At 45.2% G+C, this 18,283-nt stretch overlaps 1 protein-coding gene across 1 annotated transcript in view; it reads right to left on the bottom strand.

Moving 5' to 3' along the window:
* The window catches only part of Nt5e (5'-nucleotidase ecto), a 45,766-nt gene extending 27,742 nt beyond the window's left edge, over positions 1 to 18,024 (bottom strand). Inside the window, exon 1 of the mRNA XM_085827824.1 lies at positions 17,089 to 18,024. Within this exon, the coding sequence (XP_085683950.1) occupies positions 17,089 to 17,433 (345 nt within the window). The 5' untranslated portion in view covers positions 17,434 to 18,024. The remainder of the gene's footprint in view (positions 1 to 17,088) is intronic.
* Positions 18,025 to 18,283: the final 259 nt, after the last annotated feature.

Below are 18,283 nucleotides of genomic sequence, written 5' to 3'. Positions count from 1 at the left end.
TAACTTGAATATGTGTTCCCAAGGCCTTGGTCACACATATTATTTGCTCAAAATAAACAATTTTCTCATTTTCTTTAAAACAGAGTTTTAACTTCAGATTGACACAGTGAGGCTTCCCATTAACACTGTGACATTGCCACTAACGGTTTAACCATCATCTTAGGCAAAGACCTGCCGTGACTCAGAACCACATTTCCTTTTTTGCTTTGTAAGACAGTGAACAGATTTATAGTCAAATAGCTTCCAGGACTTATAGCAGTCAAAAGGATGTGAGGTCAAATATAGAGGTTGATAGTAAATTGCTATTAAAAGAGACTAAAGATAGCTCAAGATGACCTTGGCTCTTTTAATCCACACCATTCCATCACCCCTTCCTTAACTACAGTGCTCTAGTCAACCATGTTCATTCTACAGGCTTCTCTTCAGATTGGACTTTGCTTATTTGTTCATCCAATTCATTAATCAATCAGAACCCTATGACAACCTTGTACATTCATTAAATAAGAGAGATAAGCTCAGCAAATTACCCTCCTGTACTTCCAATAATAAAACCATAGCCTTGTGATGTTAGTAACTGGTCCAGTCCTGGTTCCTCCCCCCCCCTGCCCGGCCCCATTTCTTTTGAGGAAAACACCCCAAAAGAAAAGAAAGATAGCCTTACAGAAAGATGTGTTGCATATTCCCCATCTAGCCTGGTGTGCTGGTTTGGATAGGAATAGCCCCCATGGCTGAATTACTTGAATGCTTGGTCATCTGCAAGTGGCAGTGCTTACGAGGGATTAGGAGGTGTGGCCTTGTTGGAGGAGGTGTGTCACTGGGGAGGGGTGAGCTTTGAGGTTTCAAGAACCAAACCAGGAACAGTGGCTCCCTCTTGTATCTGCTACCTATGGATCTGGGTGTAGAACTCTTAGCTCCTTCTCTAACACCGTGTCTACCTGCATGCCACCACACTCCCCTCATGATATTGGACTAAACCTCTGAAACTGTAAGAAAGTCCCAATTAAATGTGTTTCCTTATAAGATTCACCATGGTCGTGGTGTCTCTTATCAGCAATAGAACACTGACTGGGACACCTGGGATGTTTGAAATTCCAACACCTCAAACTGCTTGCCTCGTTTTGTTTTGTTTTGGTTTAGTTTTTCAAGACAGGGTTTCTCTGTGTAGCTCTGGCTGTCCTGGAACTCACTTTGTAGATCAGGCTGGCCTCGAACTCAAAAATCCGCCTGCCTCTGCCTCCCAAGTGCTGGGATTAAAGGTGTGTGCCACTACCGCCCTGCTTGCCTCTTAAAACCAAAAACAAATGAAAATGTTGGGAACAGGGGACTCAGTTCCTCTGTGACTCAGGCTTCCATGACCACTACACGGACTCTGAGGAATACTGCAAGGTTTCTTCTGCTTTCGGTAGGTATGTAGTATTTACAAAGGCTGAGGGTGACTTACAAAAAACCCTTCGGCCTTGGAGAAAGCTTCTGTTGGTTGTAGGTAAGGCTCAGGATGTTGTGTGAGTTACCAACAGAGGAATGAAGCTATTTTAAGGCTTCTGATGTCAAGTTTCTTGCTTGAGCTATTAAGAGTACCCTGTAATTAGGGGAGATGAAAAAAACTTGTGCTTAAAGTTTGGCTTGAAATTCACATGCATTCTGTTGTAGGCCGTGGCCACTTTCCCTCTGAGGAAAAGTAAAAAAAAATTATAGATAATTATGAAGTTACCACATCCAAAATTCACTTATTTCCAATATACTAGAGGTTGAAAGAATCCTAACTAGTAAATTATTAACTTCTGGATACCAATGAAACAGAAGGAAAGTAGCTCAAACCCACACAAGTTGACATATTAAAAAAATACCAGATAAAATAATGTGCCACCCCCCTTTCCTTGTCTGTGGCAGATGCCAATTAACTGACTGGATAGAACTTTTCTGATGAATTTAGAACAAGCCTCAGAATCTCCCTTAACCCAGAAATGAAGGGAACAGCTGTCAACCAACCAGATATGTCATCTTTCATTGCTTCATGAAGATAGTAATTATGAGCGTGGAATCTATTTATGAATAACACAATGTACTTTTACCCAGCAACGAATGCTAGAGGCATAATTTTAAACAAGGGCAGAATCCTTCTGACTTTTCTCTCTGAACCATATTTGGTAGCAACACTCAGATGCAGATGCTACCCACACTGGCTCTGAGGCAATGTGCCAGTGGCTCATATACAAACATCACTCATATACAAACCCTCTAGTTTGTGCTGAATAAATGGGTGGCTGGAAGAGCTCCATATTGTCTGCAGATTGAGGAAGGAGACACAGAGGTCAGTGACCCCTGATTGTCCACTAAATGATCCTCCATTCTCTGATATGGTTTAGCAAGAACTTCTATTTTCTGATTCCTCCTGTTGCAGCCAATGGATCAAAACAATCTCTCTCCATATTATCCAATAACCGGGTGCACTGCTTTGTCTCTACAGTCTATGAAAAGTGTCTAACAGTGAGGAAATAATCAATAAGCATCTACGAGTGAGTGAGGAACCAAATAAACAGCTGGTGGGGAAAAGGAAAAAGAAAGAATAAATACATTAATTCCAAGGATGGGCACGGTGGTGCATTCCTTTGTTCCCAACACCTGGGAGGCAGAAACAAGCAGGTCTGTATGAGCTTGAGGTCAGTCTGGTCTATATAACAAGTTCAAGGTCAGCCAGGGCTACATAGTAAAGCTATGTCTCAAACAAGCGAACTCTAAGACTTCAGTTATTGGTTCAGTTGCCCAGGGGAAGGGGGTGTCTCATTTGGGAGAAACAGTCCCAGGCCCCAGCTACCATGCAGAGTTCTGCTTTGAAAGCCTTTGGGGAATGAACATCACAGTCACAAAATAACAGCAGCAAAAGCAAGGGAAGCCACATAGTCCCCCAAAGGTAAAAATTTCTCCAGTCACTACATAGCTAAAAACTCTGGGGTGGTTTGATCATGGTGGTCTGTTCCCAGGAGCTCTTGGGTCAGCTTTATTGCATGGTGGTCATTTTGCCTTGACTGCTGGATGGAGATTTTGTTTTGTTTTGTTTTTCCTTTGATTGACAGTCTTATGTAGTATAGATCGGACTCCCACATGCTAAGTAGCCAAGGATGACCCTGAACTTGCTGATCCTCCTGCCCCTACCTCACAAGTGCTGGATTGCATGTGTGACCATGCTTGGTTTCTGCAGTGCTGGAGATGATCCTCAGGGCGTCCTGCATTTTAGCTAAGTGCTCCGTTGCTTGAGCTACAGCCCTAGCTCCACTGTAGAATTTTTATTCCAATGTACCAGAAAATGTGAACTTGCTCTGTCCCCTCTTCCTCTGCTCCCAACCATCCACTTGACTAAGGATGTCCCAGCTAAGTCACCCACCAACAGAACATTGAGCCTGTGAAAGAACCACTCCAGAGGACATATGGCCCCAGGTGTGGGAAACACCCAGAGAACCAGAATGACACTAGACAGCTCTATCACATCTTTGTTCTATCCCAGTGGCCCAAAGCAATGCTGCTTTCACAGATGCCCTTCCTCTCTGAGCTCTCTACTTCCACCATGCCCACCATCTGTGGTGCCAAATTGCTCCACATATAGTCCACTCTGAGGTCTTCTAGCTAGTCCTCCTTCTGCAGGCCCGTGGCTTCATCCATGCAGTGCAGGCCACCAGAGTGAGCTGTGCCCCAAATAGCCTACCTAGGTACCTCTTGCCTCTGAGTTGAAACCACCTGACTTCCTGCTTTCCAAGGAAATAAGCATTCCTAACTCCTTGGATACCAGGCAGACCCTCCCTGCCCTCCTGGTGATGTCCTTAGCTGTATGATCCATTCTGTTAAACTTCCAGGTGCCCTAACATCTAGGGACGCTAAATCCCCCAGATGCCCCGAGAAGCTCTTGAACTGTGTCCACCAGACCTCATGCACATCTGTGCATTATGGCAGTGTGTTCACACATCAGCTGTCTTTGTGCCCTCTGGGATACCAGGTGAGTCATGCCATGTCTACTGAATGATGAATAAGACCATTAGCTCTATCTTCTCCTTTTAAATGAGTTCTATTTTACTCTGTCATGGTGTATGAGCCATTAAAACTTTCCAGAAGGCAGGATATGAAAAAAAAAAAAAACCCTTTGTAAATAGTAGGTACATGATGCCTTAGTTTTATAGGGAGAGAAACCAAGTTGCTAGGCAACTGGTGAAAAATCTAGCCAACTGTTTTCATACCTTCCAGCTCTTTGATAGACAATTGTCAGGTTCTTGTATTTTTGTTTCTTATGTTTGAATTTACAAATTACCTCTGTGTGTTTGTTAATATCTTTGTGGCACTTGTCTATGAATGGAACACACACACACACACACACAGAGTACAGCAGAGCATGGCCATACATAATTATAATTCCAGCACCTAGAGTTTGAGGCTGTGCTGGGCTACACACCTCCATCTTATCTCAAAACAACAACAACAAAGTGTTCACTGTTCTCTGGGGTGTGAGCATATAAACACAAGAGAATTTCACAAAGGGGAATTTGGAAGGAGATGGAACCTTGTAAGAAAAATCCATTTTTATTGGGAATTTAAAGTTAACTGGTCTATCAAAGTCCACCTTTATATGAATTGGATAATGGGCATGTCTTAGCCTTGATTTTGTTCATAGAAGAATACAAAAGTATCAATAAAGGTAAAACATAGGGAATTTATGCAAGGAAGAAGGAAAACAAGACACAGAGTATGGTACAAGAAGGTTCGTGCTTTTGTGTGACGCACTAGGCCTGTTCACACACAAGGTCATTTTATTTGACAGTGCTATGAGATAGGTGCTATTATTTCCCCTTTTTATAATAGATAAGGAAACTGAGACTCTGATTCCTACAACTAGCAAGTGGAAGACCTGAAATCTGAGAATTGGTACTGAGGCTTAAGCCACAACAGAGCCTTTGTATGCACAACTGCTGCCAATCTGCATGAACAGGAGAGGTAGGCATTTCTTAGCTTCTTGCTAGTGTTTTACAAGGTTCTGGGATGCCAAGTAATGGCATCATCTTTTTCCTAAGGATACCTGAAGGGCAAACTGGAAACAAGCATAGATTGGCATGTCTACACATCCACCCACCTGAATACCAACCACCTACACATCCATCCATCCACGCACCATCCACACATCCATCTACCTGCCTGTCCATTCATCCAGTCACCATCCATCCATTACTTCCTCATCTATCCACCTGCCCACTTAACCAAGTATCTTCCATCCATCTATCCACCTACCATCCATCCATCTATACATCCACTCAACCATCAAACATGTGGGAAACACCTTTGGAGATTGGTTCTGTTTTGATTCAATCGGGAATCTGCATGGCCAAACACTAAAGGTCCTTGTCTCCAGTTGGTTTTCAATCAATCAATAAAGATTCCAGCGGCCAATAGCTGGGCAAAGGAAGATGGGACAGGACCCTTAGAGTTGCTCTGGCAAGGGTGCAAAGAGGAACAGGGATAAATCACCATGACTTGGGGAAGTAGAATGGGACACAGATCAGCAGGAGATAAAGCCAACCAGCCATGTGAGATTTTGGGTAAGTGGCCACTGGCTGTAGGTGGATCCAAAGATAGTTCCCGGGCAGGTTCATGCATGTGATCCATCAACAACACAAAGCAATATAGCCAAATTCCCACTACACACATGTATGAAGATTCAGGTACATGATGCAGCGTATCAGAGGGTGAGCTTCACCTAAGGGAGTACAGGCCCACAAGCAAATAGCCTTAATGCTATAAACGAATAGGGGACTGAAAACAAGAGGAAGAGAATGAAAATGTCCCAAGTGAAGAAAGAAGGCTTAATCATGCCAGACAAAAAGCAAGGCAAGAAGAGCTGATTTAAGAGCAGTAGAATATGCTTGATGCAGAAGAAAAGAACCTCTTGTAATCTAGTAGACACTTGTAATAACGTTAATTGCTCTTTCTCTATCGGAGAGTGGAGGCATATTTATTTAGTGAGTGTAAGACCTACAATGTAAGATTTAAGGAGACATACTGGTCTATTATACAATGGGATTCAGTTGCAAATCACTCAGGGACCCTCCACAGCAGCCGTCTGAAGCATGTTTTGTTCTACTGATCCATATCTGATATCATGGACCAAGTCTACCCTCCATTTCCACAGCCATGAGCAAGGGGATGTTGGGCCCTGTAGGTGAGTGTAACATCACAATGAATCCTTCCCCAGAAAGGATCCTGGGGTGAGGTCAGCTTACTTGCATTGTCAACACCAGTTGAGTGGTTCAAAGAAAGAAAACGTACAGAACAAGGAAGAGCCAGAGGGATCAAGGACACCACAAGAACCAGACCCACAGATTCAGCTGGGACTGGGACTCTCAGGGAGACTGTATGTGTCTGACCCAGGTCCTCTGCATATATGTTATGGTTGTGTAGCTCAATGTTCCTGTGGGATTCCTAACAGTGGGAGCACAGACTACCTATGACTTTTTTGCCCACCTTTGGGACTCTTTCCCTCTTTCTAGGTTGCTTCATTCAGCCTTGATGTGAAAATATGCCTGGTTTTATAGCTTGTTATACCTTTTTGGTTGATGTCCCTGGAAAGCCTGTTCTTTTCTGAAGGGAAGTGAAAGGATCTGGGGTAGGGAGAGGCTGGGGGAGGGGCAACTGCAGTTGGGTTGTAATAAATGAAAGAAGAATAAATAAAAAAGATTAAAAAGAATCAAGATTAACAATAAAAAAAAACAACCAAAAATCAAAAAACAGAACCTCATACTGTCTGTGTCATTTGAATATGTACAGACTTTTTACACAGGAAAACTATGTATGACTCATAGTCATGTTTAGAATTAATTGACCAATTAATTGGATCCAGACAGGTTTATTTCTCAGGACACAGAGAATACCAGCTGATCAACATGCACATTATATATAGAAGCAATTATTTATATAGGGAATAGAAGCATCTAGGGAAATTGTAATGGATTAATTGTATTTTATGCATATGAGTGTTTTGTTTTCATGTATGAACATCCATCGCATGTGTGTCTGGAAACTGCATCTGATTCCCTGGAACTGGAGTTACAGGCAGCTGTGAGCCACCATGAGGGTATACTGAGAATTGAACCAGGGTCCTCTGCAAGAGCCACAAGTGCTCTTAACTGCTGAGCCATTTCTGTAGCCCATATAGAAAACTTTAAAATCTACGTATGGGGCTAAAGCAAACAAGTGCTGAAGGGACATACACAGCACTCAGCTGTATTTGTGGGTGAAGTTCAGAAGGCCACCAAAATCATGTGTGTTGAGTTCTTTTTCAAGTCTCAGTTCATAAATCTAGAGGCCAAGACAGGACAAGATGAAGTTAGAGACTGCTTCTGCCTCCTCCTTCAGCCATCCAGAGCCAGTGTCACCCACCATGTCCCACCCTAGCCTGGGACTCAGATGACAAGGAAGTAGAGGCTGTGGCCAGTGCTGAGGATCCCCCATGCCTGAGGCATGAGAAGCAAGACTCTAACTCAAAAATCCCCCTACAACAACTCCTGCAGCCTGGGCTCTAAGTAATAGTTAGTTTTTTTAAAAAAATTAGCTGGTCATACTGGTTGGTGTAAGGCTTTAATTCCGGGACTCCAGAAGCAGAGGCAGGTAGGTTTCTGTAAATTCAGGGCCACCTTGGTATACAAAGGGAGGCCAGCCAGGCTAGCCAGGGCTACAGAGAGACACTGTTTCAAAAAACACCCAAATATATAGTAAAAATATCATTTTAAATTCATTGTGTTTGTAATTTATGTGTGGGCACAGGCATGAGGGTCAGAGGATAACTTGTGGGAGTCAGTTCTCTTCTTCCACCATTTGGGCTCCAGGGAACAAACTCAGGTCTTTAGACTTAGGAGCAAGCACCTCTACCCACAGAGCCATCCATCCTGCAGACCCACTTTTATTTCTTAAACAAAACAGTTATGTGGGTCTGGCTCTTAGCATGGGAAGGGAGTTCCGGACAGGGATCAAACTGTCATCTAGAACTAACTCTTTCAAGCTTTTAAGCTAACATTGCTTATGTGCATTCCCTCCAAACACTTTGGGAGTGCCCTTAATAAGAGAGACCTGGTAAGTACTTGAATATAAATGCTCTCTCTCTGCATGGTCCCCACCCAAGCACCCAGGAGAGTGAAAAAGTAACCTACTTAGCAGGAAAGACAAGTAGAGGCAAACCCAGTGGCTACCCTCCCATCCATCCATGCCTCTCATGGGGACAGGCCACCACCCACTGGCCCATGTGAAGTACCAATGTCCTCCCCACCCAGAGCCAAGTCCCCACCCTTCCCAGGCCCACAAGTGAGACCGCACATAAATTACTGCATGGAGGGAAGCGGTGTTGGGAAATGTGAACCCTGAGAGTCAGTGATGCAGATAAGAATAAGCAAGATGACTTTGTAACAAAATAAATTAAATAAATAAATAAATAAATTCTCTCTCTCTCTCTCTCTCTCTCTCTCTCTCTCTCTCTCTCTCTGTGTGTGTGTGTGTGATGTGTGATGTGTTGTGTATGTGGAGATATGTAACCAGGTCAGAAGACCACTGTGTGGAGTCAGTTCTCTTCATCTTCCTGGGGCTTGAACTTGGGTTGTTAGGGTTCTTCTTTTCTTCCTCCTCCTCCTCCTCCTTTTCCTCCTCTTCCTCCTTTTCCTCCTCCTCTTCCTCCTTTTCCTCCTCCTCTTCCTCCTTTTCCTCCTCCTCCTCCTCCTCCTTTTCCTCCTCCTCTTCCTCCTCCTCCTCCTCCTTTTTGGTAAGTGCTCTTACCAGCGAGCCATCTTGCTGGCCCCTTACTCTCCATTTAATGCTTTAGTAGCTCTAACCCAGTCCTGCTCTGTGGCTAAAAGAGCCTCAGTGGGCACTACCCACTGGAAACAAGTTCTAAGCACTAAGTTTCACCCCCTGTACATCATTCTCAGCACCCAGCTGGCACTCAGTGGCATTCCATGAAGATCTGTGGGCAGAATAAATAACTTCAAAGCAACAGTCTGGAAATAGGCCGCTGCCTTTCCTGTTCCCCTGTGCATCATTTCTCAAACCTGGAGAGCAGTTTTCTGCAGAGCTCTCTGGACATCTTCACTTGAAGACTGGGGCCAAAAGGAGGTGCCTGAGAGAAGAGGCTCAAGCTCTCTCTCCACTAGGAAATGATTGTCTCATCCCCAAGTATCTGTGAGACCTGTGAGGCAGAAACAAACTTACCTTTAAATGTAAAATTAAGTTCAAAGACACACTGAGTTACACTAGCAGAATAGGAAGAGACAGAGGACTGGGCAGGAGCTCAGGTGCTGAGAACCCACATGCAGGAGACCACACTCTCTAAACCTAGTTTATAGACGGAGGACCCGCTTCCAAATTCACACAGCCGACAAGTGTAAGAACGGAGACATAAAACCAGAATGATTGTCGAAGCTGGGTGCTTGCCTGGCATGCTCAACATCTGGAGTTTAGAGCTTGAAGTAGCAGACTCCATTATCAAACGTGTCTGTGGCTTGACTGTTCCCACCAAAACTCAAATTGAACTTTCATCTCCACTGTGTGGTATCAAGAAGTAGAGTCTTTAGGAGGTGTTGAGTCCTATAGCTGAATGGGTGAATGGATTACTGGGTTATCCCAAGAGTGGCTCTGTTACAAAAAACCACTTTGGCTGTGTTATCTTGCATGAGTCCCTCTCCTCATGTGAGGCCTAGCATTGCCTCAGAATCCTGTGAGTTCCCATCAGCAAGGAGGATGAAACAGCCTGGCCTTGAAATTCCCAGACATCAGAAATATGAGTTACAGTGTTTCCTCTTTTCCTTGTAGAACATCCAATCTCAGGTATATTATAATAGTAACAGAGAGCACATGAGCACAGGGAGGAGCTTAAATAGAAGAACAAATGGCCCTATGTAGGAGTATCAAAGGATACCTACCCAATATCCCGATGCCACGGGCCCAAGCCCTCCTAGACATCTTTGCTTTATACCTATCCTGTTCAGGTGGTTTTGTTTTTGTTTGTTTGTTTTGGCCAATTTGACAGAAACTGAAGTTATCCAGGAAGAGAAACCTCAGTTGAGAAAATGCCTCCATTCAGATAGCCTATAGGCAAGCCTGAGTAGCCCAGGACTAGCAAGCCAATTAGCATCCCTACTCCATGGTTCATGCTTCAGTTCTCACCTTCAGGTTCCTGCCCTACTTGAGTTCCTGCCTTGACTCCCCTCAGGAATGGACTGTTACCTGGAAGTGTAAGATGGAATAAGTCCTTTCTTCCCAAAGTTTCTTTTGTTTGGTCATGGTATTTTGTCACAGCAACAAAGTTATGGGAAGCCATAACTAAGACAAGACCCTCTTCTGAGCCATTCCCAACTACAGCATATGAGCAAAGACCCCTCTCCATGGAGGAGCATTGCCAAATGGGGAGGATCTCATAGGCTAAATATGTGGTTATGGATACAGGTGTTTCATTAACCAACCAGGTAAGGGGATGGAGAGATTGCTCAGCAGTTAAGTGCACTGGCTGCTCTTGTACAGACGCCTGCTTCCATTTCCATCACCCACAGGGTAGCTAATAGGCACCTGTAGCTCCTGTCCTGGGGGATCTGATACTCTCTTCTGACCTCCACAGGGACCAGGCACACACCCGCCGAGCAGACACACATGCAAGGCAAAACATTCATACAGGAAAAGTAAATACAGATAAAAAATAAAACAGCCTGATAACTGTCCTTAGATGCTAAATAATAGGGAGAGAACTTAGGCTAGCCAGTGTCACTCCCAAGGTCCCCAGTGGCATTTCAAATAAAAAACAACCTCCATAGGTTCACATATTTGATCACTTGGCCCCTAGTTTGTGGTGTTGCTTGGGAAGGTTGCAGGACAGAACATTTAAGACAAGGAGCCTTCACTGGGGCAGGGGTTTGAGGAGTTTATAGCCTTGCCCCTCACTTTAGTTCTCTCTCTCTCTCTCTCTCTCTCTCTCTCTCTCTCTCTCTCTCTCTCTCTCTCTCTCACTCAGCTTTCTTTTTAGCTGCCTGGTGACATGCTTTTCCCACCATCTGGGACTTTCCCTTTGCATACTGTAAGCCCAAACAGACTTATCTTTCCTTGAATTGCTTCTGGTCATGATATTTTATTACAGCAACAACAACAACAACAACAAAAATAGTAGAGACACCCTCTCAGCCGTATTCCAAATTGCTTTCCTATTAAAATTGGTTCTAGTGGATCTAGCCTTTCAGGTGACCATAGTAGAGTCTTTATTGCATCTCTAGATTGCTGCCTGGCCTGCTTCCATTTCCTCCTTCTGAGTTTTCTCAGACATTTCTGCTCATCTTTCCTAAAGGATTTCTCTAAGCAGCTGAGAGTTTTTTTTTAAGTTAATTTATTATTATCATCATTGCTGTGATGTGATGTGTGTGTGTGTGTGTGGACAAATGACTATTGTGGTGAACATGTGTAGGTAAGAAGACGACTTCTGGAAGATCACTCTTCCTGATTCTTCCATGTGATGTGTTCTAGATAAACCAGCCTGTGAACTTTGGGCCATTATTCTGGGCTCCACATCCCACCATCACCACACGAAGCTTGACCCACCCTTTTCTGCCTCCTCCTCCCCCCTCACCACAAACTTAGGGGCTCAAACTCAGGTTATCACATTTAACTTACACACCAAGAACTTTGGATAGCTGAATCACTTTGTTTGTTTTGCTTTGGTTTTGCTCTTTGGCATCAACCAGTTCTCCAATTTTCTGTAACACTAACTGGATGTCAGACAGTTCAGTCCCAACACAGTCTATGTTAACATAGTGCTGATTCCCACAAGTTGCAGGGCTCTACCACACAAACTGTGCCCACTCTGCCACCCAGTCCAGATGCCTGGGCCACCTGTACTTCTAATAGACTAGTTACAAATCAGAGGTCTCCATGACTCCATGCTCTCATTTGACAACTACCTAGAGGAATTCATGGAGCTTCAAAAGTTATTATTACTGTTTTATTATGGAGGATATACCTAGGAATAGCCAAATGGAACGAATGTCCAGTGCAAGGCACGGAGAATAGGACAAACAGACAGAGCACAGGATAAACAGAACCTCTGTGCCCTTTCAGGCACCCCACCCTACAGAAACTCTGCAGAGCTCATCAAAGTCTACTTTTAAGAGGCTGTCAGAGCTTAATCTCCAGTCCCACCCTACTTTCCTGCAGGTGGGTGGATGAGGTCAGAAAGTCCAACTCTCTAACCCTCCAATCTAAGCATTAGGTATGGCCCTGGGTTCCACCCTGAGGCTATCTAGAGCCCCAGTTCAAAAGCAACCTCATTAGCTTAAACTACTAGTCTCAGCAATTATCAAAGGGGCTCATTATGAATAACAAAAGACATTTCCTGCCACTTTGGAAACTCTTTGTGCTTAAAGAGCAGGGGGCCACAGTCACTTTCCTCTGTGAGGCTTGAGGCTGCCCTGATCACCATGACAAAGGAGCTTAAACTTCTCTTAGGTCTGCGGGGGTCTATCTCAGTTTTATCTTATCTTAGTTTCACTTCGGTCCAGGCCTCCATACCTGTGCTCCTCCCTGAACAGAAGCATCTTACAGCATTAAACCACTTCTCAGGACCGCCCAGCTTTAGAGAAGAGCCCCAGGGATATGCTGCTTCTGCCCCCATTAACCTGCACGCTGGAGAGGAAACTAACAGGCAGTTCTCACAGGTGAGAGACAGCAGCGATTGCTTTTCCACTGAGAGCCTTGGCAATTGGCTCTTTAAAGTAGCAAATTGAACCATAAGCTTTCCAGAACACAGGCCAAAACAGACAGACAAACAGGAATTTTTTCATTATTTGAATATACCCAATGAAGGGTTTTTGTTCTAAGAGGCAGAGAGGTGAAAGTTGACAGGCATAGTAGCACCATCAAATTTATGTCTAAAATTGATTGTACATCAATGGTTAGAGTGCTTGTAAATAAAGCAAAACCAATGGAAAAAAAGAAAAAAAGAAAAATCTGTAAACATGACATCAGATGATGAAGAGGAAACCCAAAATATTCACAAACTTACTTATCAAAAGCAACTTTCGATATGTCCAATTATTAGAAAAACACAAGCTACTGACAAGCTGGATAGGCAATGATGAGGGCCAGGGAAATGGCTCAACAGTTACGAGCACTTGCTACTCTTGTAGGGGACAGAATTTGGTGTCCAGCCTTTATATCATATGGCTAACAGCTTCCAATAACTCCATTTCCAGAGAGGATCTGGCTTTCACAGGCACCAGCACACATCTGGTACACATACATGAGAATAAAAATATCTTTTTTTTTTTAAAAGAAGGAGTAATGATACAAAGATTAATGTTCTTGCCTGGGTAGTGGTTATTAAGCCTTCAGGAAGGCAGCTGGCAATCTTTTGTGAAAGGAAGAACCAAGCATACATATTGAGACCAGTAACTTTGCACTTGAATATGAAAATTCTCACAATGGAATCAGCAGAAGATATTTAGAACAGTTGAATTCATGAGGCAGGGGGGTTTGATTAGAGGCCATCTCCAAATTGACCAGAGAATGAGGTATGAAGAGGTCACTGTGTACCTAGACACACACACAGGGGCACTGCACATGTAGAACGAGGTGGGAAAATCATAAAAGCAAGGCTACTGTGGTGGACTGAATGAGAACAGCCCATAGGCTCTTATGTTTGAACACGTAGTCTGAACACAGTTGGCAGAATTGTTTGGGAAGGATTAGAAGGTGTGGCCTTGTTGGAGGAGATGTACCACTGGAGGAGGGCTTTGGAGCTTCAGAAGACACACACAATTCCCAGTGAACCCCTCTCTGTTTGCCTCCTACTTGTGGATCAAGATGTGAGCTCTCAGCTGTTCCTGATACCACGCCTTTGCTCTGCCATCATGAACTCTAACCCTCTGCAATCATAGGCCTAATTAAATGCTTTCTCTAATAAGCTGCCTTAGTTAGTCATAGCATTTTGTCACAGCAATGGAAAAGTAACCCAGACAGGAACACAGAAGTAGCATTTGGGAGGTGGAGGCAGGATGATCAGAGGTTCAGCGACATCCTCTACCACACAGCAAGTTAGAGACCAGTTTAGGATATCTGAGAACTTAAGAAGGAAAAACATTCTAAAAGGAACAGTTTAGACAGTGGTACTTAGAAAAGATGGTGGAGGGAAGGCTGTCAGACCCACATAAATGACAGCTATCATGTCCTCTTCCTCCCAAACCCAAGATATAGAGAACTAAGCTTTAACTGAGCAAGGGATTTCTCATTGTACCATGTCCATAGGCTGGGGGTTACCTTTCCCAGTTAAGGAACGTGAGGCTCAGAAATAACCAGGCTGAAAAGAATAAGAGAATCCGCAAGCAGCTGAGCTTCCTCGAGTTTGTTTCCTGTCTGCCTTTCTCCTGGATTCTAAAGAGAGAGAGAGAGAGAGAGAGAGAGAGAGAGAGAGAGAGAGAGAGAGAGAGAGAGAGAGAGGGCACAAAACAAAACAAAACAAACAAAAAACCAACCCAGTACAGTGCTTTCCTGACCTCTGAGCTGGTTTGTGTAATAGCTTGGTGTGTCTCTCTCCTCATCCCTCAGGGCACATTAGTCTTTCCACTAGGATAGACAGCTACACTCCCTGGCTGCTTCTGTCATCTCTCCGTTTCTGCCTAGCAGCAGAACCCAAGGGGGTCTTAAGTTCATCCTGGCCCTCCATAGCCACCAGAACAACTCTCTCGGGAGTGTGGCAGGTCTAGAGAGTACAAAATGTCTTGGAGGCTCCTGCTCTCTTTTCCGAGGCTACACTGGCTTCCATTGATGGGGAACTGGAGATACCCCTCTACAGCAGCTGTTCACGCTGATCTGGGTCTCCAGCATCGCAGAATTAAGACACAGCAGGGAACTGAGACGGGGAATTTTTTATAGTAGAAGATCACTAAGCTCCCAAGGCTTAGTAAAATACAAACAACACGACAGTGTAAACCCTCTGTGAGATACGAAGGCTGCAGAGCGGAACCATTTGCTACAGCCATGAAAGCTATGGTCCACAAAGGCCAAATCATGTGTATTGAACCCCACCCACGACTCACCCCACCCATATGTTCTAAAGACCGCTCCGGAAAGTGGAGCTATAGACTCTGTTATCCCCTCTCCTCCCACTCTTGACACCAGCCAGTGTAGCTTATTTTTCCTCAGGCCCCACTTCAATGACTTGGATAGAAATTTGTAAGAAAGCAATTCCATCCCACAAAAAGTATTCTAAACATTCAGGGGTGATGGGTTCCAACTTGTAGTACATTGTTGTGGCCCCATCCTGTCTTAAAGAGGGACACATTTTTACTAAAGAATATTTACCCACATGAGAAGAAAAAAAGTGTTAGAAAAAGAAAATGCTGTAAAGTTGTGGCTTATATGTGAAATCAAAGCAAACTCAGCCATTGTTTATCCACCCTTCTGAGGGGAAATAGAGACGCGAGCTAGTTAACAATCCGAATATGTAAATGTTTGTATTGCTGGCGACCGCTTGCAAAGCTTCGAGTAGGTCTAGCTGTGGAAAAAGAAAGCTGAGAGACTGCAGAGTTCTTGAGGCCAGAATTTCTTCTGCCAAGCTGCTGCTGAGCATGGCCCTCCCCAGTCAACTCTGGAGGCTTAAGGACTGTTAGAGCCTTCCTTGCATTGAGAGTCTCTAAGCCAATATTCAGTAGGAAGGGAGCTCTCACCCTTCTCTGACCTCTGGGCTGTTCCTGGACACAGTGGGTAGTCTGCCTTCTGCACCTTACTTTCCCTTCCACGCCCTCTGCTTTCACAGAGTTCTGAGAACCCGCCCTGTTATTTCTCTTGCTAAGCCCGTATGTTTTTTGTTTTTTGTTTTTTTTTTGTCTCTGATTTTTTCCCCCATAACAGGGCAGAATCTTTTACCCGAGGCATCCACACTGGGTTGAATGTGAGTGGTGGCTCACTTAATTTTTACATCTCAGTTATGTTTTATTTGATTATTCTTTATCCCTTCTCAACAAGCAAGGGGTCACCTCCAACAGAGTGTTGGGAAGTGAGGACTAATTCTCTCTCTCTCTCTCTCTCTCTCTCTCTCTCTCTCTCTCTCTCTCTCTCTCTCTCTCTCTCTCATGCTAGACTGGCCTCTCTTTTGTAACCAAGGATGACTCTGAACTTTGAATCTTCCAACCTTTACCAGGATTGCCCTGCAAGCCTAGTTTGGGCGATGCCAGGGATCAAATCCAGGGCCTTTGGAATTCTAAGAAAGCACTCTAACAATTGAGCTGCATCCCCAGCCCCCTTATCTCTCCAGTAAGGCTCTTTCGGAATCTCTACAGCCAAGCGGTTTTTCTTGAGCCCCTGAAATCCCAGCTTTTCCGCGTTTGGGTTCTCTCTGACTTTTTTTTTTTTTTTTTTTTAAAACTTGCTCTTTTGAGGCAGTGCCTGGGAGCAACAAGAACTAACAGTTACAGAGATTATATTATTATATTATTATATTATGTGCATAACAGTGCTTTGAGGTCAACATTCTTCTTCCCATTTCATAGAAGATTTGGCCACCGAGGTCTAATAAATAACTAGTATAAGGTCACAGAAAAGTAGCTGAACTGTATGTAAATCGACCTAAGGAGGTGAGTTCATTGTGCCCGGACTTCAGAGCCAGTAGGATGTGTTTTCCTCCTTGGGGGCTGGTGACCTGAATAATTTTTGACCCTATTTCCTTTTAGTAAAGTAAGGATGAAGAATTCTTTGGAAGACAGAGCAGATGGGGAGGTGGAGGAGACTGGGATGGGTCTCCAGCCCTTGATAATTTTCAGTGCTCGAGCTGAAGCACCTGTAGGCAGTAGGGTCCCTCTTCTAATTGTCCCAGATCGCTATGGGACCCCAATAACATCAGTTTAAGAAAATAATCTAAGAGACGCCCTCACTTAGTGTATCCTTAGGTGGCCTGGAGCCACCTAAGAACTCCTGGAACTCCCGGAATCGAGTTCCACCTGTACATCTTTGAGCACTATCTGTACCAGACCACTAGCGAGTTCTCCAGCCTTTCTCTCTCTGGTTCTGGGACTCCTACCCCGGGAACTTTCTCCTTACCATAGCATCGTAGCCCAGGATGTTCATGAAGTGTGCCACTTCAAGGCCTTTGTAAACGGTGAACCAGATGGTGCCCTGGTACTGGTCTCCGGCATCCAAAAACAGCACGTTGGGTTCTTCCTTGCGGATCTGCTGCACCTTGGTAAAGAGCCGGGCCACGCCGCCCACACACAGGCTGGCGTTGAGGCACTTGGTGGAGTCATCGCTGGTCTGCTCTAGCCGGCTGTGCACATCGTTTGTGTGCAGGATCGTGAGCTCCCAGGCACTGGCTGCGGGCCACAGTGGTAGTAGAGCGCTCAGTGCGAGAAGCAGCCACTTGGGTACCGTAGCGGCCGCGGGACGCATGGCTGGCTAGAGCGCGTTGAGCGGGTGGACTGGCCCGGAGCCCGGTGAGCACCGGCCACCGGGGCCTCTACTAAACTGCGGAGTAGAGGAGGGCGGGGCGGGGACAGACCCGCCTCTTCCAGCCCCAGGCCCTCCCGCCAGCAGACACACTCCTGGAGTCACCCGATGCGACCCTGGCACCCGGGGCACTCGGGAGCCTCTGGCCCAGCACACGCAGCCCGCAGGGAACAGAGAGGAGGTTGTTTGCCTGGTGAGCGAGCAGGTCCGAGAAGCTGGGTGCCGCAGTCCCCGGGCGGGCGGCGGTGACAACGGCAGAGGCAGCGTTCCCGATCCTCACTCTCTATCACACCGATTTCTCTAGAAGAGTGTACAGCGGCTTGTGTTGCTCTGTGGCTCGGTCGCCGAAAAAGAAAGGGCTGGGGGGAGGAAAGGAAGACGAACGTGGGAGAGAGAGGGGTCCAGAGCCTGCCTGGGAGGTGCGCTGGGAGGTTGCTTCAGTGAGACCGGAACACACCGGGCGGAGACGCTACTTAGGTTTGAGGACGCAACCGCTCCACGTATTCGAGCTGGAATCTCAGGAGCCAAGCAATCTTTGGGACTCTCAGCGGTGGCACAGGGCCAGCTCCGAAAGCTAAGGCGGATCCTAGCGGGTAAACCTGACAGCTACTCTGGGGCGCTGCCTCCCTTACCTTTTGTGGTGTGTGTGTGTAAAGCTTTTAGCAGTAATAGTGGGGATCCATATTTGTTATGAACAAATCATTAAATATAAATCGCCACAGCACACATTCCCTGTCTAATGGATTAACTCCTGTGTTTTAATGAAGTATAGTCAACACGCTAGTAGTTCTGA

The sequence above is a fragment of the Mus caroli genome, unplaced genomic scaffold (assembly GCF_978045245.1).
Source record: "Mus caroli unplaced genomic scaffold, Mus_caroli_1 scaffold_11, whole genome shotgun sequence".
Taxonomy (NCBI): domain Eukaryota; kingdom Metazoa; phylum Chordata; class Mammalia; order Rodentia; family Muridae; genus Mus; species Mus caroli.
The sequence above is the reverse complement of the archived record's forward strand: the minus strand, read 5'-3'. Positions and strand labels throughout refer to the sequence as shown.